This window comes from Bombina bombina, chromosome 4 (assembly GCF_027579735.1).
Source record: "Bombina bombina isolate aBomBom1 chromosome 4, aBomBom1.pri, whole genome shotgun sequence".
In the NCBI taxonomy this organism is placed as follows: domain Eukaryota; kingdom Metazoa; phylum Chordata; class Amphibia; order Anura; family Bombinatoridae; genus Bombina; species Bombina bombina.
Window position 1 is genome coordinate 787,850,520 of NC_069502.1, and position 24,583 is coordinate 787,875,102.

Genomic DNA, 24,583 nt, shown 5'->3' on the forward strand with positions numbered 1-24,583 from the left:
TGTGTACAGTAAACAGCGGAACATGTATAAAAACCTGAAGAAATATATCAAATATGTAGATGAGAGTACAATGCCCATGTAGGTGAGCAAAGCTAATGTGTAAATGCTGGCTGGGTAAAGTCCAGAGTGGGGGGGGGGGACAGGGCTTTTCCACCCCAAAATGAGGCTCCCCTTCTTGTTCCTGGGAACACAAAACAGTGCAGTACTCTTGGTAGCCCACATCTGAACCCCCCACACCAATGTTTGAAGTAAAATAATGAGTATGGCCGACAAAATAATTTTGAATGCTAAACTCAGATTTTAGTATTTTTTTAAACTACCAATAAAGCGCCAAGTTTATAAATCTCTTGGTTTAAACGCCATTTTAATAATATTATGGTGTCGTTTAATCCCTACAACTCTGAGACGTAATCCGCGCACAGGAGGTGTGTCTCTGCGTATCACGGAGGTTGGGTAGATTCTCATTTCCTCCTTAGTCGCCATTTTGTGTCCGAGTTGTTGTGAGAGAAAGCAGTGCAAGGAGAGAGAGAAAAAAAAAAGCAAGAGGCAAAACAAGGAAAGAAAAATAGAACACCCAGAGCGCAAACTTTACTACAAAAGACTGTTTGGCTGGCAGCTGAAGTGACTTTTCTGCATACTACACATTATTCGCAGTAATTCCCCGAGTGTGCGGTTTTAGCTGCAGGAGCCGCCCGGCTGCGCAGATCCCGCATTAGGTGAGAGACTCAGAACTCTGTAAGTCAGCAGCGTGCGGTATTTATTGTTGTATTTACTGGGTACTAACGGCTGCAGTGTCTGTGAAAGGAATGAGCAAACGGTAATGTTGTATTGCGGAAACCTGTTTTCTCAGTCGCATAATAAAAATGGCGGTGATGGAGGATGCGCGGCCTCCAGGTCTGACCCCTGAGCTCAAAACACTTTAAAAAAAAATAATCGATTAACTTATGTTGTGGTAATGTACGTTTGAAGAGTAACATTATTATGGTGGAGATAGTGTTGGCTTTCTTGTTAGGTATAAAGGACAACCATAATAACCAGAGTGATACCATTTTATTTTTTTTGTACAATTGATTTATAATGATGAGGTTGTATCTGAAGGTACCAATGCAGAAAGTGTTATATCGTCACTGGTCTGTAATTTTATTTAAAACATTCATTTACATAAGTAACACCAATATGTCAAATGGTAAAAAAAAGTTTGATTCTTTAATTCGATTAATTGCTAGAGATGATATATTGATGTAGAATGTTACAATAATTGAACATTGTAATAAGGCATAAAAAAACAATTCGGCAACCAATAATCACAAATCAAGTTTGCCACATCTGATTGTTACATTTTTGGTCTTCAAATCAACTAGTTAACAAATCGGTAAGTACAATATTAAACATTTTTTTTATTTTAGCTAAATGTGCAAATTCCTATGCTATTCATATAAAAAAAGAGAATTTAATTTGGAGCTTTTAAAGGTGAGCTGGAAAAAAATGAAAGCTTTCACTATGGCCTCCTAGTAAGGTATTAGTTTAACTGAGTCAAAGCAGTTTGTGGTTTTTTTTTCTTTAAAGGGATAGTAAACCCCACAATTTTCTTTTAGGATTCAGATAGAACATACAATTTTAAACAACTTTCCAATTTACTTCTATTGTCAAATTTGCTTCACTCTCATGTTATCCATTGCTGAAGGGACAACATTGCACTACTGAGAACATCTAGTTCTTCAATCAGAAGAGACAAATGTGTGCAGGCACCAATTAGAAGCAGCACCCACTAGTGTATATGTGCATATTCATTTTTTTTAACAAGGGATACTAAGAGAACGAAGCACATTTGAAAATAGAAGTGTCTTAAAATGACATGCTCTATCTGAATCATGCAAGTTTAAGTTTGACTTTCCTATCCCTTTAAACAAAAATGTTTTGTGAACACAAGGCTCTCTTCTCAGTTTAATAACAATGGATCAGTTATGGCCTTAGGCTTTGATCTCTCAAGTTTTCTGGTCAATCAACACTGTTAGTCATTTCTTTTAACAGTCTTTGATATTTTTGATTCAGTCTTTAACTGTGCTAAAAATTGTTGCATAAGACCCACATGAAATGTACCCAACACTGATTTGGTGCCTAAGTCTCATGAATTTGACAACCCCTGACAGATATAATGCACCTATATTCCTTTCAATCAGTAACATGAATACTTCTTTCCTTGTGAGTTTCAAGGATTCTGTATTAGACATATATATTAATCTATACATGAAAAGGGTTGGTCTCAATAGATACATAACACTATTTATTTATTATTGGATAGTTTTAAAGAGATGTGACATTAAACCTAAATGTTTTGTTTCCATTATTTATGGCTTGCAACTTTCTAATTTACTTCTGTTGTCAAATTTTCTTGGTATCTTTTATTAACCCCTTGTAAACAAATAATTAAAAAAATTGAAATCACTTTCAATGATGGGGTCGTGTCAGGGGGGAGTGCTTGTGACCGTTAGGCATTCCCTCCAGCCTGCGATCTCATTCAGGAAGTGCCTTTGGCTAAAGTACAGCCAAAAGGCTATGCCGTCCTAAGCGCGCTAAAGACCAGTGCGTTTAGGATGGCATCGAACGTCATGACGGGAAGAGGTTAAAAAGTAGGAGCGTAAAACTTAGGAGCATGCACATGTTTCGAGCACTAGAAGGCAGCAGTATTTCCTGCCATATGTAGTGCTCCAGACACCTACCAACAAGGAATTAAGCAAATTTGAATTTAAATTGGAGTATATTGGAAACATTTTTTTTTTTTTTTTTTTTAATATAAATTTGTATGCTCTGTCTGAATCACAAAATAGAATTTTGGGGTTTCAGATCCCTTTTATAAACCATTTTATGACCATTTCATACAGGTGTTGACTTGTGATTTAGTCATAGCGATATTTCTTCCTGTAGGGACAAATACTGTGCACAATAAAGTATCTGCAAAATACTGTATTGTGGAAACTCTTACAGGTTGAGTTTTTATGTGAATTTGAATATTGGCTCTGTTATAGTGTGTGATATAGTATAGTATGTCTGAATTCTGTTTTTTGCTATTTGCATATTGGGGGTGACTTTTTTTTTTTGTTGTTGTTGTTGGGTTTCATATATGTTCCTGGCATTTTTTTCTAGTATAGTATATATGATCGTGACCGAACATTGGCTCACAAGGTCTTTTTGTTTGTTCTTGGTTCACACCCTTCTACTCTCTTGCAGCAAGCATTTATTTACTAGGTGAATTCTTCAAATTTTTTTTTTTTTTTTGTAGAACAATGAACGGTGATTGTATGTGTGTTTTAAATAAATGCAAGGTAATGTAAAATTTGAAACCTTTAATTGTGGACATTTGTCAAAGAAATTTAATTTAATGGGAAATGTTCTACTGTTTTAGTATAGAGGTTGCTGGACACAAACATCTTCTGATCAGTCTTCATTTTTGAATTAACTATGTTTTATATTTTGAAGTTTAATACGATATACGTAATTGCATATTGTAAAAATTCTTTGCTGTTCTAAGAATTTGGAAGTGCACACTGTATTTCACAAGCCTAACCCTACAACATCGGTCCTTAAAGGGACAGTTTACTCCAGAATTTTTGTTTAAAAAAGAAATTATCCCTTCATTACCCATTCCCCAGTTTTGCATAACCAACACGGTTATAGTAATATACCCTTTACCACTGTGATAACCTTGTATCTAAGCCTCTGCAGACTGCCCCTTATTTCAGTTATTTGACATACTTGCATTTCAGCCAATCTGTGCTGACTCCTAGGTAACTTCAACTGAGTGAGCACAATGTTATCTATGGCACACATGAATTAGAGCTGTCTACCTCTAAAACTGACAAAATGCTCTGAGATAAGTCTGCCTTCAAGGGCTTAGAAATTAGCCTGAGCCTACCTAGGGTTAGCTTTCAATAAAGAACACCAAGGGAACCAAACAAATTTGATAAAGGAAATTGGAAAGTTTTTTAAAATTGCATGCCCTATCTGAATCATGAAAGTTTTTCATTTTGACACTGTCCCTGTAATTGGCTTCTGCAGAGATAATGAGATAAAGAGCTGCAAAACAATTTAAAGTGATGGTAAATCGTAGCATTTTTAAAACACTAGGATTTACCAGTTACAAATAAAAGGGAATTTGTCATTAAAATACTTCATGCTGAAAGTCCCTTTATTTGCCTTGCAGCTTATGCCGTGCAGAGTGCCTCAGGCCTCCCACAGCAGAACACTATATTTTATTTTTTAATGAGCTGTTGATTCCACCTGTTAGCTAATAGCTGTATGGGCCAATCGGCATTATGCTAGATGGCTAGCACACTATTGGCTAAATCATCTCAATGATAAAATACTATTCTGCTGTGGATGACATGAGGTGCTCAGCACAGCATAAGCTGCAGGCAAATAAAGGAACTTTCAGCATGAAATTTTTTTACCTCCTGACTGAAAGTCCCCTTTATGTAGTACTGGTAAATCTTAGCGTTTCAATGGAGCTAGGATTTACCTTCACTTTAACTTTTGCAAATAAAATGACAGTAGCAAGCCTAGTCTACTCTAGTACAAATTTTGGATTGTTTCATCTGAATTAAGGAAGTTTGTTGGTGGAGGCTGGCTATTGCTAATTTTTTGCAGAGAACAAGGTGTTTATTATTAAAGCTTTCACACTAGTCTTATATGTTAATCTATTATAGGACAGCAGAAAAGTCTTTGGAAACATTTGAATAAAGAAAAGGGGAAACGCATTGCAACATCAATAAACACTTTCTGGGATGCCCTAAAGGTGTGATGGATCGATGCAGATTGTAATATTGTGCACAAACCTTTAAAATCAGTACTTGATAGGGTTAAATAGTCATTGAGTTAATGATGGTCAAACCATGTATTGATAATTGAGAAAATCCTGGCATTCAGGGAGACATAGCTCTGGCATATGTGACTTGTGGAATAATTTTGTAGACTTTTTTTTTTTATATATTGCTGTTAAAGCTAATATATGTAAGCTAAGTTGGAAATTTTTTGCATGTCATATTCTAAAATCAGTGGTTGACGAATATGTTAAAAAATTAGGAGCCAGTAAGAATATTTAGGAGCCAGGCATATTTTTAGGAGCCAGACAGTTGGATTTATATATAGATATATGGATAATAACCCAAAGTTAGAAGCCAGGGGTAAAATTCTAGGAGCCAGTGTCTCCCAGGCTCCTGGGTTTGTCGAGCCCTGTTCTAAATGATTGGAGCATAGGCCAAGATAGGAAATACCCTTACATATTCTCACATGGATAATTTCAGTAATACAAATATTTACTTCAGCTCTTCATATTACTAATCTGTAATATTTTTTTACACCTGGTCCACATCAACAATAGATTGCACTTTGGGTTTTAATAAGGTGGTACAGCTGTGGTGTGCAAATGCCTGTCTCAAAGGACTAATCTATTTAGGGATAATGTTTCCCTTGATAAAATCCTATTTAGCTTTCTCTGTTTGAATCTTGTTTTTCTGTAGGTACAGCTGATCTGTATTTCATTCAGGGGTGTGGAAATTTAAAAAAAAAAAAAAAAATCTTGTCCAAGGGACTAAAGCAGGAGCCCAATCTACTTGTCCCTTGTGACAATCTATATTTCCTGATTTGCAAAATAATTTTAACCAAGTTTTTCTCCAAGGGACGTTGTTTATCAGTATACCGATACAATATATGTGCACTGATACAGAATATGTATATATGTATTTTCCACATTTGTTTGTGAGGAACAATGAAAGAAAATCATGTTTACTGGATGCAGATATATACTACCTGCTTATAGTAATCAGTTTGTAATTCCACAGCTCAATTAGAGCAAATAAAATTATCAGTTTAGTAGTTATATTTCATACCTTGTACTTGATAATTCTAATGTCACATAATTCAGAGATTTACATTAAGTAAGCACTTTAATATAAATTAATACTTTAGAATAAAAGATTAATTTGCACACAAATGCTCTATAGAGCGATAAATGTAATTTTACATTACTAATATGTTATGGAAATTATTTGTCACATTTATTTTACAATCTTCTATTAATAAATGAAGTATGACCTGTGCAAGCGGTGAACATGTATTACTGGTAGATTTAATGCACCATAAACCAGCGTCTCTGGGATGTGGGGAGCTGAGTTGGGCTGTGTAATATTTCCTGGATAGAATTTGGTAAATTTGAAATATTTGAGACATTTTAAAAACATAACATTTCTTTAATTCTCTCTGCAACTATTTTACAATGCAATTTTCAACTGCTGCAATATATTATAAAACTTTTAAAAAAATGCTTTATACTCCAGTAAATCAACACATTGCAGCTGAGCTGGTCTTTTAGTGTAACTGCCTAATTCAAAATTAAGTAGTAGAAATTATTTCACTAAGAAATTCTCATTGCAGAAAATGAAAAAAAAAGTCCTGCCTCTGGGTGGTTCATTATGTGATGGCTACCTGGTGCAAATATATTTGTTTGCACTGTTTATTTCCCAGATCCCTGCAATGTCAGTCATATGCTGGGATCCAAGATGAGGGAGAGTTATGGTTCAGAGTAGTAGTAATTGCTGTATATTTACAGGATAACTCTTATAACTGTCTGCCTGGGGACCAGTTGCTTCTAATTGTCACCACCTATGATAGTCACTGTTTAGAGGCTGCATACAACTCTTAGTACAAGGTGCCAGTGCCACAATTTTAGTTGCTCATGGGAGGTGACTTGTCACTCAGTGTTTGTTGAGCCCCGCATTAAGGCAACACAAGGCAAACTTCTGGAGTTGTTCTTATACAGTTTTTGATGTTTCTTTAACTTAAAGGGACAGTCAAGTCCAAAGAAATATTTCATGATTCAGATAGGGCATGTAATTTTAAACAATTTTCCAATTTACTTGTATCACCAATTTTGCTTTGTTCTTTTGGTATTCTTAGTTGAAAGCTAAACCTAGGAGGTTCATATGCTAATTTTAGACTTTGAAGGCCGCCTCTAATCTAAATGCATTTTGACAGTTTTTCACCACTAGAGGGTATTAGTTCATGTGTTTCATATAGATAACATTGAGCTCATGCTCGGGAATTTACCATGGAGACAGCTCTGATGCAAGTCTGTCAAAAGAACTGAAATAGGGGGGCAGTCTGCTGAGGCTTAGATACAAGAATTACAGAGGTAAATCATGTATAATTATATCTGTTGGTTATGCAAAACAGGGGAATTGGTAATTAAGGGGTTATCTATCTTTTTAAAACAACAAAAAATCTGGTGTTGACTGTCCCTGTAAGCTATTCTCAGTGTTAATTTACATATTTTTTAAGAATAGTGTCTGTTGAAACCGTTTGAGTGACAAACATGCAAAATTGTGAACACGGAGAGCGCAGTTTATTCACGTCATATTAAGTCCTCTAGTGTTTCACATTCATAAAAAGTGGCACTGCTAAATCATTTGTATAAGTGTGTAGGTCACAGACTTGACACACATGATGCATAAAAAGCCATTCCGAATATTTAGGAGACAAAGTAGTTACACATGGATATATGAAATAAATATTTTATTTTATTTTTTAAATGGTTAAGAGCTGAAACTCGAATACACAGATCTAGATGTGTAAAAAAAGTTTGGAACCACTGTTAAATAAATTATAATTGTTCAGGTTTTTTTTTTCTTCTAAATGTTTTGTTTGCTCTGTCTTATTAATTTAAAGGGACACTCAGGTTAAATTACATTTCATGATTCAGATACAGCATGTCATTTTAAACAACTTTCCAATTTACTTCCATTAAAAAAAAATGTGTACAGTCTTTTATATTTACAATTTTTGAGTCACCAGCTCCTACTGAGCATGTGCAAGAATTCAGACTATACGTATATGCATTTGTGATTGGCTGATTGCTATCACATGGTACAAGGGGAGTGGAAATATACATAACAAATTGTTTATAAAAAAAAAAATCTACTAATTTGAAGTTCAGACTAAGTGCTATTGCATTGTCTTGTTATCTTGCATTTGTTGATTATGCAAATCTAATGTGTTGACTGGTCCTTTCATTTGCATCTTTGTATTTCATTTAAGATGGGTTTAAAGTGCCCGTTTTTTTTAAAATTTGATTAAAAACAGGGGCACTTTAATTCATCAAAATTTACATTTCACTCATTGTAAAGAAATACCTTTTTTAAACTTGACAGCAGCTCCAGCTTCCTCCGGTCGTCGCAAGCCATTTCTGATGTCAGAAATTATGGATAGGTCATCCTCCAATCACGGCTTCCCCCAAGGGGAATCGGTGTCTGATTCAATGCCGTGATTGGAGGAAGCCAAATTCCTAATTTTAGACCCAGGAAGAGGCTTTGCGACAGGTGGAGGAAGCTGGAGCTGCTGTGAAGATTAAAAGATAAGTATTTTTTCACAACACGAGTCAAATGTAAATTTTGATGACTTAAAGCGCCCCTGTTTTTAATCAAATTTTTAAAAAGCGGGCACTTTAGCATCAAAATTGACATTAACTTTAAGTTTGACCACTAGGTTAGCTGATATAAATTTGATGCTTGGACAAATGTAGACTTTTTCTTATTGTATTTTTAAATGTTCTAATTATGTTCTCTTTTTCTCATTCAGATAACAATGACTAACGAGGAGCCTCTTCCAAAAAAGGTCAGCCCATACAATATTTCCTCAAAGCACCTGTTGTAATTTCCCCCCCCCCCCCCACTTTTCTTTATTTTCTAGTTTTTAAAGTGTAAGACAGAAAATGTATCTCTTGTATGTTCAAAACTGTGTAGCAAAATAGAAAATATTAGTGACTTATGCATTATTATATATGTGCTAAATGTATTTGAAATAAAGTCTGAAATTTGTTTACTTTTGTTTTAGGTTCGCCTTAGTGAAACGGATTTTAAAGCTCTGCCCAGAGAGGAGCTTCTTACAAGGTAAAGCATTAAAGACCAGTAAGAAGCAGCAACATTGTATTGTTTTGCAATGCTTTATCAATGAAAACTTTAATTTAACCCCTTAAGGATACAGCTTGTTTAATTGTTTCATTACCGAATTAAGGGGTTAAGAGATTCCGAACCTGTTCTTTGGAAACTAATAGGCAAGTATTTGAAGATATACTTGCCTGAGCAGATTTTATCAAGATCAGTGTGCTGATTATGAATAAACCATCTGTTCTCTCAAAATATGCCACCCACACTGATATACATTTTATGTGCTGCATCCACCCTGATCCTTAAAATGGGGTTTCCTTCGTTAACCCCAGACTAAAAGATTAAAACCCTATTTGATGATGATCTATATAAAATCATAATACTGTTATAAATGTTCTTTAATATAATTCAGATATTACAATATCAAAATAGAAACTGAAAAAAAAAATCAAAATTAAACTTATTTAACCATTCAAAAACAGTGTGAAGATAAAAGCATACAAATAACAATAATAAAGACAATTATGCTCCAAGGGGGATTAATAAAATAAAAATATCCATCCGGATAATTTTTTATTGGCTCCAAGTGACACATTTTCTGTACCAAATTAAATATATTTTGAGATCATCTTGAATTTTGGGTTAAGGAGCTTAACCACCCTTTTTATGTCAACCAATTAAACTAGTTCCTAAGAGACGGCTGAAAATTATAAGACCTAATATAAATTTTTGCTGGTAGCTTTAGTGACTAAACAGTTATGCCCAATCCCGTTGTGGAACCAAGTGGATTATATTTATATTGGATATGACATATTTGATCCCTCTGTAACATTACGTAATTCAACCTCCTGAGATTTCCTAATTATTTTTTAAATAAAGTTAGTGATGTGGTAACTGGTGTCTATCTGCAATTCTGATGGTTTTAAAGAAGGGTTATACCAATCTGAATCTGGCCAGGAACCATACATTTATGGTTTCACTAGGTTTAAAGGAGAAAACATTAACCTGACATTAAGAATATTACCATTCTGTTATAACTTGCGTTTGCCAAAAAACCCCAGTGGATGCCTTTTCTCAAATATGAATGCTCAGAGTGACAGTGGCAACATAATAAGCAATTTTGCTGACAATATAGCATTGCTGCACTAGGTCTACATGTGTAATTTAACGTGACCCATATCCTTTTCCTGTGCATGCTATATTCACTGTAAAAGTTAACCACTAAAGATTTGACAACTTATAGCAGAAGCATTTTCCCCCAATAGTAAACACAGTGCTTTTTATCAAATGCATTTCAGAGCCTTTTAAAATATAGATTTAAAGGGACAGTATACACCAATTTTCATTTAACTACATGTAATTGATGCTACTATAAAGAATAATATGCACAGATACTGATATAAAAATCCAATATAAAACCTTTTAAAAACTTGATTAAAAGCTCCCAATTTAGCACTGAATAATTAGCTGTGATAAAGTTAGACTGGGACACCCACTGAAAGGGGCTGAGGGCAATCATGTAGCTTTTAATGTCCAATGTTCCTTGATTGTTTTTTAAATGTAATGCTGACATCACCATCTTGTTACTCTAACTTAAAAACCTTTATTTACCCCAATTTTCATTTAACTGCATGTAATAGGCACTACTATAAAGGGGAATATGCACAAATACTGATATAAACATCCAGTATAAAAATTTACTTAAAAGCTCCTAGTTTAGCACTGCTGATGAGGTTAGGCTGGAACACCCACTGAAAGGGGCCGAGCAAGCAGGAATCTGTATATAGTATACATCTGATACTTTGGGGCTTAGTTGGGAGTTTTAGATTCAGCACGTTATGAAAAAAAAAAGCAAAACTATACAATGTTATAAAAACCCTCCCATGTGGGCTATATAAATGGATAATCTACAAAGCGTTTATGCAAAGAAAAATCTAGTGTACAATGTCCCTTTAAAGGAGCAGTGGAAATGCAAGAACACCTAGTATTTAATACACCTTATTGATTTTATATTAATTTGTTGAATTCATATTTTTGGTAAGAGATGCTAACATTTAAAATAGAGCATTGCTAACGCTACAAGTTTCATAATCAACTTGGTGACACTATTTTTCCCATGCCTTTCATATGCTGGAATCCCTTAAAGGGACATGAAATGCAACATTTTTCTTCCATAATTCAGATAGAGAATGCACTACGGGGAGCTAGCTGAATGCATTGGGTGAGCCAATAACACCAGGCATATATGTGCAGCCATAGCTCCTGAGTCTACCTAGGTATCCTTTGCAACAATGGATATAAATAGAACAAAACAAATTAGATAATAGAAGTAAATTGAAAAGTTGTTTGAAATCACATGCTCTATATGAACCATGAAAGAAAAAATAGTTTCATGTCCCTTTAAGGGTGGCTCCATTTTTGGAGATAATATATAAAACGCCTGCCACATTATATAGATGGGATGTTCTATACCAAGGGGGAGGCATTTTTGTGTACCCAGATTGCCAATAATCTTGAAAAGGAAAAAATAAACTCATAGATGTGCATTATGTTCTGCATGACATAGTAACATAGTAAATGAGGTTGAAAAAAAAGACTGAAGTCCATAAGAGTTTAACCTATACAAATCTAATATACTTACAAAAAAGCTCCAGTTGAGCTTAAATTAATCCTCTGGCTCCCTGGAACTTCATGTGCGTGAGAACAGTGTTATCTATATGACACACATGAACTAACACCCTCTAGTGGTGGAAAACTGTCAAAATGCCCTGAGAGAAGAGTCGGCCTTCATGGTCTTAGAAATTAGCATATGTACCTCCTTGGTTTAGCTTTCAACTAAGAATACCAAGAGAACAAAGCAAAATTGGTGATACTAGTAAATTGGGAAGAAAAAAAAATTACATTCTCTATATGAATCATGAAAGTTTATTTTGAACTAGACTGTCCCTTTAATGTGAGAAGTTATTTAATTAAAACTAATCTGTGCACATTGCTGCCTGAACAAGCAGCAAGGTTACCAATAAATGATGCAGGGATAAAGATATCACTAAAGTAACGCTTTGAGCCTTTTTAACCAAATCACCCAGGCAAGACTCGCACACATGTTTACGGATTATTAGCTCCTTGACTGTTAGGAGAACTCTGCAACGCATTACAAGCCCTCACTGGCAGCGAAGATGCAGAAGATTACAATGCTTCCTGTTGCTATAACGTCTACCTTGTCCCATCAGTTGGCACTGTGACAGAGCATCACCTACATATTTTTAAAACAATCTTTATTAAAGATTTATATCTATAATGGTTCAATACTGTAAGGCAAACAAACTGAGCCTAATTGTTCACTGTAGTGGTGTGCAAATGGTTCGTCAGTAGTCTCTGTCCATCTTCAGGTGCAGCCCCTGCAAGTGCTCATCCAGGAAACAACACACAAACATAATTAGTCCCATCACTAATATAAACTATGACAATAAATTCCAAAGTACAAGAAGTAGCGCACCCAAAATAAGCAGTTCAAACAGAAACGAAGATCACAAGGTGAATATATAAGAAAGTAACTCTACGACAATGGGCTGCAGCAGGCAAAACAAGATACTGATATCCATTCACCTTTTATTTGAAATTAAAAAGACACATTTTGTAAGTAAATGCACTTCTTTTGTATGTGAAATAAAGAAAACTATTTGCCAATCTGGGCTTGAGTCCGCTGATAAGTCTAGCCATGGTCATTAGTATAGTGGGCACTATTCTGCGGTTCTTACCTGTTAAGTGAATTAGAGAAGCCTTAAGAAGTCTGCAGTTTTTTTCAGTTCTATGACAAGGGGGTCGAAATAAAAGTACAGGTCCGTTTTCTTACAATGCATAGCTAAACCTTTTATATTAAAATTGCTAGGTTTTTACTCTCACTTTAATTTCAATTTGCCCAGAATTGTGTCTAGAAGTTTGTAATACAGACAAGCATTTACACAATGCATCTTTCCCAATGGTGTTTCTATCTCGCAAACATTTTGGTTGGATTTCTTCCTTTTCTGTCTTTTGAAATGTCTGATCTCTTTACATGGACTTGAAATGGCCTTTTAAATGCAGTTTACACATTTTTGGAATGCGTGAAACAGAAATTTGCTCAGCCTTTTTAGTATTCAGGCCAGTAGACCATAGCCCTCCATTTTTTTTGTTTATTAACATTTCTCTTTCCTTTTTTGGTGCTCTACCTTTTTCCAATGCCCCTAAAGGAGCCATGTTATTAAAACGCATAATCTTTATATGCAAGCAGTAAACTGTTTTGCACACCCTGTAGTAGCTTGATAATCCATGTAAATGGGCACACATGCTGTAGTTTATACTTTTATATGTCCCACAAAAAATATTTGTGGGTTGACTAAGCTCATAAGTAAATTAGTCAAGTCATGTTAAGATTTAAAATGACATCACAAGAGAGCCACAGTAAATTATATAACTGAATGGAGCGGATACACTGGCCGTCTTTGAATGAAGCTCAACTAGACTGCCTATAATGGTCAGTCATGTTATTTTGTGTGTTTTGTTGTTGTTTTTTGTGTGGTGTTTTTTTTTTTTTTTTTTTTGTAATCTTAAAATGTGCCATTCTCTTAGTCCCCTTGGTTACAAATTGCCCTGTTTTTGTTAAAAGCATACTAAAGTAGGCTCAGGACAGTGCTTGTCTTGAGCAGTGTGTAGAAATGCTATATAAGCAACCTCGATGGTGGCAAGTGTGACAGTAGGGACTAGAGATCGTCAAAATTTCTGCCTTTAGTTACTACTAGCACACAATTTAGATGTATAAACTTTTCAACTTGTGTTGAGTCTTGTTTGCCTAAAAAGTGCTTTATCTGTGTTCTCTAGCTTCGTTTACCACTGAGGTTTTGTATTGCAATCTAAAGCTCATGCTTTGATATTCTTTGCTAACATTTATGTATAAAATTTTGTTTCCTCTCAACTATAGGTGGAAGCAATATGAAGCATACGTTCAAGCTCTGGAGAACAAGTACACTGATCTTAATTGTAAGTCCAAAGTGTTATATAGTGAATTCCGAAAGGCTTTAATGGAATATCTAGCCTGTTCAGCAAATGCTGAAGTATTATAAATTCATTACCAGTGGTAAACGGGGGGGAAAAAATGCCCATGCATGTAATATTAATTGACGATTTTGAATATAGTGTTTTTCCTTTTTTCTAATTTAATTGAAACTCCCCTAAATTTTAATCTACTCAGACAATATGTAGACAGTGAGATATATAGATATACATAATATAGGTGGCAATTACCTCAGAATATGGAAGAACGTGGCTCTTCATGCTGCTCAGCTATTTTTGTTGCCACAAATCCAGATTTTAGCTGTTGCACATGAATAAATGCAGCAGTGAAAATAGGCGAGCTGCAAGAAGAGCCACCGCCTTCAGCATTCGGAGCTGAACAGAGCATTAGACTTAATGCTGCTGCGCACTTAATATACTACAGTATAGTGTAAACTTAACTTATATGCAATGAGAAACCAAAACATGTTTGTGACTAGCATTGCCATGGTCTGGAATCAAACCCGCAATATCTCCGAGGTATGCCTGTTGATCAGTGCTATCCAACTTTTATGTGGTGGGTTGAATTTTTATTTTATTTTATACAATGTCAAACCAATCAGATTTTTCTTCTAAATGCCTTTTATTGAAATATTGAGCAGATGCCATGAAAGAAGATAAAGATAATTGAGTGGGCAGAAACAAATGGATAGTTATCTTGGCACCTTTTTATGTCGCTAATTAAAATTGTGATTCAGCTTCCTAACCATGTTTGGCTGATGCCATATCAAGTGTGTGGGGGGGAACAGTGCAAATGTTATCAATCACAAGACACACTTTATAGAGAGAGAGAATCTAGTTTGTATATGCCCAACCTGTGTCTATCTTTGCAAATATTGACCTTTTCATAGGTACTCTCTATGGTTTGTGGGGGGAAAAGGGATTTCTAAATAGAAACAATGATGCCAGCAATTAGTTAAAGCAAGCATTGTGTTTCCATATTTATCTAGAAAGTAACACTGGAGAAGAATGTTTTAAAATAATTTGTTTGCAGATCAATTCTGTGTGCAAAGATTGCATTCCTCAAGTTTTTATGATGAAAAAATGCTAAATCTTTATTATATATGGCACCATATGAGCAAATTAAAAATCATTAATTCTCAATGCTTTATTCAGTAAATTGCAATTATTGTAAAGACAAAGCCGGTATTCAGTTAATAAAAAAGATACTGCTCATTTTGAAGTGGGCCAGCCTCTCTCCAGTTACTGTTTCTTTATAATGTATTAAGAACCGCAGTAGAGTGCCACTCTGTAATAATTGAATTCATACAAATGTTAACAATTTCTTATAAAATTATCTTTCTGCAAATTATAAATTCTGTTTGACAATTGAGGACTAAATTAAAACTAGACGGAGACATATTATACTAAATTATATATATAAAATTTGGGTAATTCTCCATGTGTATATATAAACAAATACCACAGTTTGGCTCCTAAAGATGTGTGACTGGCACCACAACTTTAAATTTCTTGATCCCTGATGTATATAGTATGTGTTTAGTAGAGCCTTTTTTTTTTTTTTTTTTTTTTTTTTTCCCCTCAAAAGTAAAATTGGCATAGAACCAACATTTTATTGAAAGAGGGATGTAGATTATTTTAACAATGTCTATTACAAGGCAGTTACTGTTGTAACTTTATTTAAACTAATTTTCCTTTAAAGGTATCTAAAAAAATAGCTCATCTTCACACACTGAATTAGGATACAGAAAAAAATGGGTTTTATGTCCCTTTTTAACCCCTGCATGTTTTGGGGCAATTTAAAAAGCTAACACAAATGTTTAGTTCAGGCTTGACAAACCCAGGGGGGCCACTGGCTCCTAGAATTTTACCCTGGCTCCTAACTTTTTGGGTTATTCTCCATATAACTATATACAAATACCACTGTCTGGATCCTAAATGTTCTTACAGGCTCATAAATTCTAAACATATGTTAACCCCTAGTTTAGTTTAATTTCTTTTTAGTTCCCTCTCATACTGTTTTTCACACCGTAAATGATAGTAACTTTACATTTAGATGTTATATCATGTGTTCTCCAATATCCTTTTTTTACCGTTGTGCACTCTTGCTGCTTGGTTAAAAGCTATATGCTTTACCATGTTTGAATTGTTTAAAGGGCGTCTGAAATATCTTAAAGGGACAGTCAACACTTACTTTAACATGTTTTTATATTGAAAATAACAAAACGGAGGTCCGCCTACACTATACCCCTCCTGCCTTGCCGCCTTGCTTCTGTCCTAATCAGCGGCGCTAACTACTCTAATACCCAGTAAATATGGATGCCGGACTCCCCCCACCATTACGTAGCTGCCTTCTTCTTCAACTTATAAGCAAATCAGAATCCAGGCATCGGACAGAAATTGCAAGCGCGTGCAATTTCAGTCCGAGGACTGGATTCTGATTTGCTTATCAGTTGAAGAAGAAGGCAGCTACGTAATGGTGGGGGGAGTCCGGCATCCATATTTACCGGGTATTAGAGTAGTTAGCGCCGCTGATTAGGACAGAAGCAAGGCGGCAAGGCAGGAGGGGTATAGTGTAGGCGGACCTCCGTTTTGTTATTTTCAATATAAAAACATGTTAAAGTAAGTGTTGACTGTCCCTTTAAAGGTCTATATTTCAGCTTGCTATTTAGTGTATACTTGGTTTCACCTTTAAAAGGTGTTTGTTTGTTTTTTTTAAACTGTTAACATAGCAAACACTGATGAAACCTTTTTTTTTTTTTTTTTCTTCAGCCAATGATGTTACTGGATTACGTGAGTCTGAAGAAAAGTTAAAGCAGCAACAGCAAGAGTCTGCAAGAAGAGAAAACATACTAGTGATGAGATTAGCTACTAAAGAGCAAGAAATGCAAGAATGCACGGTGAGTTAAGTTTTTATTTCAGAATAAGACCTGCTACTTCGCTTTAATGCATATTTCTTGGGATGGAGAAATGAAATGTCTACGAATGAAAGTGTATTCATATATAAAAGATTTTTAGTGTATAATTCAGTTAACATCTATACCAAGATGAAAAGGGACGTTTAACACTAAAATGCTAGACAGAATGATTTATTCAAAACAAATTGAAGAATTATACAAAGGATTTGTTGTTTAAATTAAAGAAGTGTTTTGTTTGTTTTTTGTGTGCCCAAAAAGCAGTGTCCACCACTGTGGTGATACATAGGTTTCTTTCTCTGCTAGCTAGTAACAAAAATAGGACAAAACCTTTATTGAAAGGTTTGTTTAATGTCACTTTTACAGTATATTCACAACACATTTTATTAGATTAGTTATGAAAGGAATACATGGAACATGTTGTGAAAGTATGAATTGTAACAAATATAGATGTTGTGGGCAGTTAAAAATAAAAACAAAAAGGAATCCAGTATATTTGTAGCAGGCATTGGGTTTTAAGACCAGAAACAATTAGGACTTTTTTAGAAAATTTGTTTTTCATAGTGCTGAAACGTTTCTACACAGAGTACACAAAAATGGAAACACACCAGTTCCTTTTCTATCAAGCTAATGTTTTATAGTGCTGGACAAAACTAAAAAAAGGTTGAATGCAGGCAATTTCTTACCTTTGTGCCAATCGTAAAAAAGTGTTCATACAAATTGCTGATACTAAGATGCTCTGTTAGTTTAGTTGTTTAACTAGACATTTTATCTCTGGAATTGTTTTATACGCTGTTTTCTAAAATTCTAGTAAAATGTGAAATAGTTTTGAATTTTGTATTACAGTTTTGAACGTAAACATACGGTAAGATTTGGATAACTTAGTTTCTAGTTGATAATCAGAAACCTTTTATTATCCTAGTAGACTGGCTTTATAATATAGGTTTATCATACAGGTTCCCAGAATACCCTACAAGCCATCCAGAGGCAGCAAATGTTGCTATCCACTCTCTCCAGAGCACCTCAAGTGCCGTTTTCTTTTGCTTGCAGAAAGCAAAATCATGTTTTATCATAATTTAAGAATGTAAAACAATATTTACTACATCTTACTATAACAGTCATGCCATTTAAACATTATAAACTTCTATGGTGCCACTATTTTCAGCCACTTTTAAATGCCTTAAACTTTAAAAGCAATGCCAGTTAGCTTTAAAGAGACTTTAATTCCATCTGCAACTTTGACTTTAATTCCATCTGCAACTTTAAAGGGACATAATACTCATATGCTAAATCACTTGAAACTGATGCAGTATAACTGTAAAAAGCTGACCGGAAAATATCCCCTGAGCATCTCTATGTAAGAAAAGGAAGATATTTTACCTCACAATTTCCTCAGCTCAGCAAAGTTCTGTGTAAAAAGTTATACTCGGCTGTTCCCAGCTGCAGGTAAAAATAATATAAAAAAAATGAAGAAATGAACAGCAACCAATCAGCATCAGCAGTGCTGAGGTCATGAACTCTTTTACTGTGATCTCATGAGATTTTACTTAACTCTCATGAGATTTCATAGTAAGCTGAATAGGGAAATAATAGAGTGCACAAGGCTCATCCCCTAAGCTGTCCCAGGACAGACGCACTAAAATGCTGCTTAGAAATCCTTTACAATGGGAGGTGGCTACTGAGGAACTTTTGAGGTAAAATATCTTTCTTTTTTACATAAAGTTGTTCAGGAGATACAGGTAGCCCTCAGTTTACGCCAGGGTTAGGTTCCAGAAGGTATGGTTGTAAAACTAACCGTTGTAAATTGAAACCCAGTTTATAATGTAAGTCAACGGGAAGTGAGGGAGTTAGGTTCCAGGCCCCTCTCAAAATTCACATAAGTAACACCTAATACATTATTTTAAAGCTTTGAAATGAAGACTTTAAATGCTAAACAGCATTATAAACCTAATAAAATAACCACACAACACAGAATATATAATTAAACTAAGTTAAATGAACAAAAACATTTGCTAAACAGCATTATAAACCTAATAAAATAATCACACAACACAGACTTTACTTGCATTTTTCTGCAAACAGTTCTTTCTATGCATTCCAATCTGGACTGATTTATAGACAGGAAGTTCCTTTGCAAGCTGTTCGATAGCTCAGGTTAAACTGATTAATTTCAGCTTGCTTGGCTTGCATATTTTTGCTGTAACACAAGCGGACAGCTCCACCTACTGTGTATTTTAATCAATGCACTGCTTCTCAATGCTTTTCAATAGCAGTCACATGACTGGAAAAAAAGGTTGTTATTCTGAAACGGTGCAAATTGAACCGTTGTAAACCGAAGGCCACCTATATTTTCTAGTCTGCTTTTTACAGCAATGCTGCATCACTTTCAAGTGTTTAAACATTTGGGTATTATGGCCCTTTAAGTATGTGTGCTGTATTTATTCACAAACTTTTTTTGTGAACCTTTTTTTTTTTTTTTTTTTTTTCACTTAATTATTTTCAGTGAATAAACATTACTTTTAATACTACATAAGAAAGTGTTTAAACAAACACAAGAAAAGCATACTGCTTTAAAGTCTAATCTTCGATATCCATGCAAGTCAGTATCTAGGAAAGTTATGAAAAAAGTATTTTCCCTGCTGAACCACAAGTCTTCCTTGCAACATCACAGCTTGGCAATACTCTGTATCACAAACTTTTCAGCACTGCTAATAGTTTCAGAAAGCTATTTAAAGTGATGGTATTACCTCCCCTTTTATAAAAACAGATCCGGAGTGTTAGTGATATTTTAGATGGAGTTTAATTTAGCAGTTGTAATGAAGGTGCGCTGTATCTTACAAGCTTTATAACTTACTTTTTAATATAGATATCAAATTCAAATACTCCACGTCAAATCAATTTTTCTGTGAGCTAACTGTCTAAATTGTTCTCCAATCAGCGCTCTTGCTACAACAAAAGTGCCTTAAGGGGAGTGTACTGATTGGAGAACAATTCAAACCTTTGGCTCACTGAAAAATTTAGATTTGAAGTGGGCAGCTGGACCACAGTGTATTTTAATTTCATATCTTCATTAAAAAAGTAAGTTACAGCGCATCTTTATTACAACTTAAAGTTGAAGTTAAACTCCATCTAAAATATTGCTAACATTTCGGATTTGTTTTTATAAATGGAAGAGTTTACCATCACATTAATCACAAGTAAATGGTGGTTGCAAAGCTTTTTCAGGTAACTAGGTATTCTGAAACATTTGTAATGAGTTAATGTATTCACAATTGGCTATAAACGTTGCTACCTTTTTTATGTTCATTAAAAAAAAAAAAACTTTGTTTAAGTTTAATTTGAAAATTTAAACTGAGATGCACTTGGTTCCTTGTGTTTGGAGCATAGATACGCTGAAGAAGTTAGATGCATATGCATTTAGCTATCTTTGTGCCTGTGTGTTGCTGGTACAATGCTAAATGTAGGAAAAAGCTTAAAAAGGACCATTCAATACAGTAGAATTGCATATTTAACAAATGTCTAATAAAAAAGACCATGCATAATACTCTAAATTTCAAATCAAATGAGCAGTTTTTTTTCTGACACATTTGGCATTTTCTATTTCCCTGCCTCCTATATGTATACACTGAACTCTTGCACATGCTCAGTAGTAGCTGGCGTCTCAAAGTGTGCATATAAAAATAATGTGCTTAGTTTGATAATAGGAATGTTTCTTCAAATTGTTTGCGCTCTCAGAATCTTGAAGGTATAATTTTGACTTGTCCTTTTTTTCCATCTCAAACCGATTAATATTGCTTTTCTGCTTCTGCCAAATGGTATTGTTGCACTGGTGATATGCTAGTAACAATCTCTTTGGTTCCTCTGTGCAGAACCAGATACAGCACCTCAAGCAAGTACAGCAGCCAAGCGTTGCCCAGCTGAGAACAACCATGGTCGACCCAGCCATCAACTTGTTTTTCCTCAAAATGAAAGGTGAACTGGAACAGACTAAAGACAAACTGGAACAAGCCCAAAATGAACTGAGTGCCTGGAAATTTACGCCTGATAGGTAAACAAACCAAATACTCCCCAGTCAAGACTTTTCTGACAGTCCCACTGCGAGAATGCTCTTGTGGGATGGCCAAGTTCTCGTTTTGCACACCGAGACTCAGACTCTTTTGAGCCAAAAAGCCTCATTCTTACACTGTCCAGCTTATTATGCTAAATGTAAAACTTACCAGATGAACCTTGTATTTCAGCTTTTTATTTTCCTCCCCTCATTTGCTTCAAAGGCCTGAGAGCGTCGGACTATTCCGAAGAAGTGGCCACAGCCGGCAGTACCCCCATACCTAGAACACTTAGACACTTGCAAAAAAAACATTCTGTTTTGAAGAATACAGGGAGCAAAAGAAGTCTTTAGTCTGGCACGTTGTGTCGGCAGCCTTTTATGGAGGAAAGAACCTAGTGATTTTTTTTTTCTTTTGCTATAAATCATGATTTGAACATGTAAAATTCCCATTATATGTAAAAGTTGGAATGTTCCTTGCTCTTAATATTGAGCCTAGTGACTTATAGACACTAAGTTGGTATTTCCAAATAAGACTCTGGACTTCATGATTGTAAACTGTTCGCTGGGTAAAATTTTTAAGGTGATTTTTTTTTTTTTTTTTTTTTTTTTTTTTAAAGGGCACATCAGCTAGTAGCCATAGGCATGTATTAATGAGCCAAGCTCATACCAGAGTAGTGCATGCCTCTGTGCAACCAGCTTGTATTATATTTGTAGTTCACAGCTGTATTTTAGACTGTTTCAAGTTCTCTGGGCTAAATGATGGATAGTATAAGTGTTGGAATTTTTATTTATTTAGTTTATATACTGTGCTAGGCACATAAAAAAGTTTCTACTAACTTTATCTCCCCCCCCCCCCCCCCTTTTTCATAAAGCTAGTAACAAATAATTTAATACTTGACGTACCCTGGGGGGAGGCAGGGTTATTTCACCTCCCTTTTTATTTATATATTTTTAATTTATTGAGAGGTTTGCTGCATTTGTTAAAACCACATGGAAAAAATGTTATTACATTCAATGACCTAGATGAATATCAAGCATTTAATTTTGGTATTTATGTTCATGTCAGACAAGGGTAATTGGTTTTCAAATACCATGCTTTTTCAGATTATAAGTCAGTGATATCTGTATGATTACTTCTATTTTGTATTATCTACAGTTATTAACAGTGTTACACACATTTTTGAATTTAACATTTTTACTCCTCAGATAAATCCAGGTTTTCAATATTAAGGTTGTGTAAATTTCTGCATACCAAATTGCTCTTTCCTCTTTGTTCTTCTTGATCTTTGTTTTCTAAAAATAATTTAATACTGTTACTTTACTTGCTTACCTGATCAAATTATGAAACTGCAAAACCATTTTGACATTGAACCGTTGTGATCAACTTGATGACAGGTAAACTTGACTAGTACCCCTATATAAATACCCTTCATAATCCACGTTTGTATTTATTTTTTGTGTAATGGAGTTAATACGATATTTTGCATGCATGCTGGGTTTGCATATCCTGTTAAAGGGACATAAAACAAGTTGGGATAGAGACAAAGTAATATAATATGTACTTTAATTACTTTACCTGCACATGTATACTGCAGTGCCTCGTCATTAACCTTCTTTTTAGTTTCTGAATTGTAAAGCTCTAACTCCCCCCACACAATTCCTTTTATGGCTGTATCTGTTTGTTCTTTTGGTAAAATGCAAAAGTGAATAGGGATTATCTGTTGGAGCATGCCTAGAAGCTGTGAGCTCAGTTGGAATACAATGTCTGTGCCTAAACACTGATAAGAGGGGTGGAGTTAGCTGCTCCAGGCAGCTTAGCTATGTAATTCATTTTGCTTATTTTTTAAAATTATTTTAAAATACTTGCAGGCAATTAAACTTTTTTTTTTTTTTTTTTTTTAAATGCAAACTTTTAAATTAATCAGCCCTTTTAAGATATGCACAGATCTCAACCTGTTTTATGGCACTTTAATGTGTGTTATTTTACAACTATGGGAAGACCATCTTACTCATTTAAGATTATCAATAAATGGTATCTCTAGTAAGCTATTAAATGAACATTTAAAGGGACGGTAAACAACAAAAAATGTTTTTTGTTTAAAAAGATGATCCCTTTATTACCCATTACCCAGTTTTGCCTAACCAACATAGTTATATTAATATACTTTTTACCTCTGATTACCTTGTATCTAAGCCTCTGCATTTCAGGCAATTAGTGCTGACTCTTAACATTGTGCTCACGCCCATGGAGTTATTTATCTATATGGCACACATGAACTAACACCCTTTTACTGTGAAAAGCTGTCATGAATTTAGATAAGAGGCTGCCTTTAAGGGCTTAGAAATTGATACAGAATCGGACATATTTTTTGACCATTTTGCATTCCCCAACTTTAATCTTGCATTTTGTTAAACCCACACAATGAAATAAAAAACCTATGGTATGCAGCAGTACAAGTCAATCATGTACTGATCACTGTGTGCTCTAGCTCATATAACTTGTCAACATAGCACTGCACAGTTGGTAAATTGCTTGTTCTCAGTCATATAAATACTCAATTGAATGGCATTCTTGTATTATGAGGCGTCGGTTCTCTGTACACACTACACAAATTTAGCATAAATCTTATATATATATATATATATATATATATATCTCTATCTATGAACCCCATTCTCTCACTTTTCTCTAACGTTCATTTTTATTTGTGTTCTTTCTCTATTGTTCCAAATTATTTCTACATCCATCCAAGCTGTCAGCACAGTGTTTTGCCTATTTTCCTGTTCTGCATTCGCTGGGCATCTTTTCTTTACCCACTCTAGTGCACGATTTCATTGCTATTCTCCTATATTTGCTCCTAAATATGCAAATATTTTTCATTCAAAAATGTGCTTAAAAAAAGGGCAACTTCAACTGTAAAATTCTCCTACTGTGTTTCCATTCTCCTTGGAGAGCACGTGCTCCAAAAAAGGGGGGTTAAATAAGATCCTTTTAGACATATTTCCTGTAGTACTTATTCATTTGACTAGTTGCAAATTTATCATCGGACTGAAAGTTCTTTAAATGCACGCATTAAAGTTCTCCATAACTACTGTGGAGAACAGCATTTATAAATCTATTCTCTACCAGTTGTAGAAGCAATGTTACATTTAAGGGCTCTACAAGGCACAATTTATATTGGAGCCCCAAAAATATGTATTGGGGTGCCAAACTAATGACAGAACGCAAAAAATGGCAGAGTGCAAAAATAAAACGGCACAATCTAATGGGGCACAAAAATATATATGTATATAAGCACAAAAACAATGAAAACGTATTTTCTTCCATGAGTTTCAGCGCAAAAAACCCTAAGGATAACATCCCTTTGTTGTATATGCCATGCCCCCTGTCTTTGGCCATCATATTTTTGTTTTTCTGTCCTACGGACAGGGTGTTCAGAAATGCTAGATTTGCTTTTAGTTGTTGCACTACGTAATTGTTTTTATTGGCTTGAAGGGCCCATAGGTTTGTAACACCACAGGTGTTTGCGATTTTAGCATGTTTTAATTTGGTGGATAATGATCTTTGGCCAGCGCCATATTGGGATGTGCTGCCATGTGCACTGTTCCTTATGTTAGCTTGTAGTATCAGGAGA

The 24,583-nt window shown here is 34.8% G+C and overlaps 1 protein-coding gene across 1 annotated transcript in view; it reads left to right on the forward strand.

Moving 5' to 3' along the window:
• Positions 1-486: 486 nt before the first annotated feature.
• The window catches only part of WTAP (WT1 associated protein), an 81,883-nt gene continuing 57,786 nt past the window's right edge, over positions 487-24,583 (forward strand). The window contains exons 1-6 of the mRNA XM_053711172.1: positions 487-716; positions 8,629-8,664; positions 8,884-8,939; positions 13,894-13,952; positions 16,758-16,885; positions 20,770-20,948. Of these exons, the coding sequence (XP_053567147.1) occupies positions 8,635-8,664; positions 8,884-8,939; positions 13,894-13,952; positions 16,758-16,885; positions 20,770-20,948 (452 nt within the window). The 5' untranslated portion in view covers positions 487-716; positions 8,629-8,634. The remainder of the gene's footprint in view (positions 717-8,628; positions 8,665-8,883; positions 8,940-13,893; positions 13,953-16,757; positions 16,886-20,769; positions 20,949-24,583) is intronic.